At 60.8% G+C, this 1767-nt stretch overlaps 1 protein-coding gene across 1 annotated transcript in view; it reads left to right on the forward strand.

Annotated features, from left to right (window-relative positions):
• Window positions 1-1308: 1308 nt before the first annotated feature.
• The window catches only part of ABCG4 (ATP-binding cassette, sub-family G (WHITE), member 4), a 7373-nt gene continuing 6914 nt past the window's right edge, over window positions 1309-1767 (forward strand). Inside the window, exon 1 of the mRNA XM_009573498.1 lies at window positions 1309-1546. Coding sequence (XP_009571793.1) covers window positions 1318-1546 — 229 coding nt within the window. The 5' untranslated portion in view covers window positions 1309-1317. The remainder of the gene's footprint in view (window positions 1547-1767) is intronic.

A 1767-nucleotide genomic window follows, 5' to 3' on the forward strand; every position in this document is an offset into this window, starting at 1 on the left:
TGCGTGCTGGGATCCCGCAGCCCGCGTTCCCACCTCTTCTTCCCCAGGGCTGAGGCTGGCTTTCTTCCAGCCCTGAAAGGGATCTGTCCGCAACGGACAGAGGGCTGGGAGGATCTCGGCGCAGCTCCTCGCGGAGCCGGCTTCCCCTTCCAGGGGATTGCGTGTGTGCATTGCAGCTGTAGCAAGGAGCTGCCTGCAGCCTGCGCCTCAGCAAAATGTAGGTTAGCAAAGCATTAGGACTCTAGCCTTGGAGGCGAGATGGGTGCAGGGCCTAGCCTGCTCGGGCACGGCTCAGGCTCCTTTTGCCCGTGCCTTGGGGATCCCCAATGCGCTCCCACTCTGTGGTGCCGCAGTGGGACCTGGGGTTAGCGTGCTCCCCACCCTGCTTGGCTCAACATCCCCCCCAGCACCGCAGAGAGTCCTGAAGCCAAGCGGGGACGCAGAGAGCTTGGCCGTGCTGCGTGGGGAGGACTGCAGGCAGAAGACGCTGCCCAGCAGGAGAGTGTTTGGGCAGGTGTGTATATTAGCATCATGCAATGGTCCCATTTAAGTACTGGCCTGGTCTCTGAGGCTGTGCTGGTAAGAGCCAGGAAGGTGAAATGAGCCAAGGGAGGCAGAGAAGGACTGGCACTAGCAGGGTCCCCTCCCTGTTCTATTAAGTCTGTCCCAGCAAGCCCATGGGGACCCCAGGCACCAGCTGAGGGTCTAATCTAGCCAGCACTGCTCTGCCCCAGAAGCCTGGGTGAGGCATGGTATGCTTTGTCGGAGGAACTGGCTGGAACAATCTGCTTGCTTCGTGTCTCATACCTAAGTCCCCCGAGCCCTGGCCAGGCCAGACGGGTAATTCCTGGTGAGCCCTTAGGGACATCTAGGCACAGCTGGCTGTCCCCTGTGAGGGCAGAACATCATCTCTCCCATCTCCCATCCTGCGCCCACCATGGTGGACAGGAGCAGGTCAGGGAGCCCAGCAGCAGTGGGGCTGGGGGAGCTGAACAGCCTGCCAGGTCTGCTGCCAGAGCTGGACCCAGCCGCAAGAGGTGCATGAATTATTGACTGTGGAGCTGATCAGCTGCTCCTTGCCATGACCCCCTTTGTGCTGGCTCAGCTGTCCTGGCCAGGACTATCCTTCCATCCAGCTGTGGGTGCCACACCACAGCTGGGCAGTGTATCACAGGGCGGAGGCAGGTAACGAGGCCTGGAGCCAGCAGGAAAGGGTGTGAGAGGACTTGCTGTGGACTGGTCCCTGGCCCCTGCAGTCCGTGGCCCTGAGGGGCCCATTGTGAGTTGATCCCTGTGCGTTTCCTACAGAGCGGCAGGATGGCAGAGAAGGGTATGGATCCCGCGTGTGTCTCTATTGCCCTGGAGGACACGGTGTGCCATGCCAGCCCCCCAGATGCCCCACTCCTCACCACCCATTTGAAGAAGGTGGAGAACCACATCACAGAGGCCCAGAGGTTTTCCCACCTCCCGAAGCGCTCGGCCGTCAACATTGAGTTCATTGACCTGTCCTACTCTGTCCGTGAAGGCTCCTGGTGGAGGAAGAGAGGTAGGAGCTGCCAGCTGGGGAAGAGCAGGGGAGGCGACCTGCAGGGCTATTGCACCCCTCTCCTGTTCTGTATGCATTGATCTCACCCAGGTCCCCAGCATCTCCATCTGTGCTGGATTCATTGCTTCTCTGCCAATTCCTGCTCCAGGCAGCCCCAGCCTCTGCAAGCACAGAGTGCCTCAGCTCTCTGCCTGCTGGCAGGAGCTTGCCTCCGTGCGTGG

This window comes from Fulmarus glacialis, unplaced genomic scaffold, assembly GCF_000690835.1.
Source record: "Fulmarus glacialis isolate BGI_N327 unplaced genomic scaffold, ASM69083v1 scaffold26392, whole genome shotgun sequence".
Taxonomy (NCBI): domain Eukaryota; kingdom Metazoa; phylum Chordata; class Aves; order Procellariiformes; family Procellariidae; genus Fulmarus; species Fulmarus glacialis.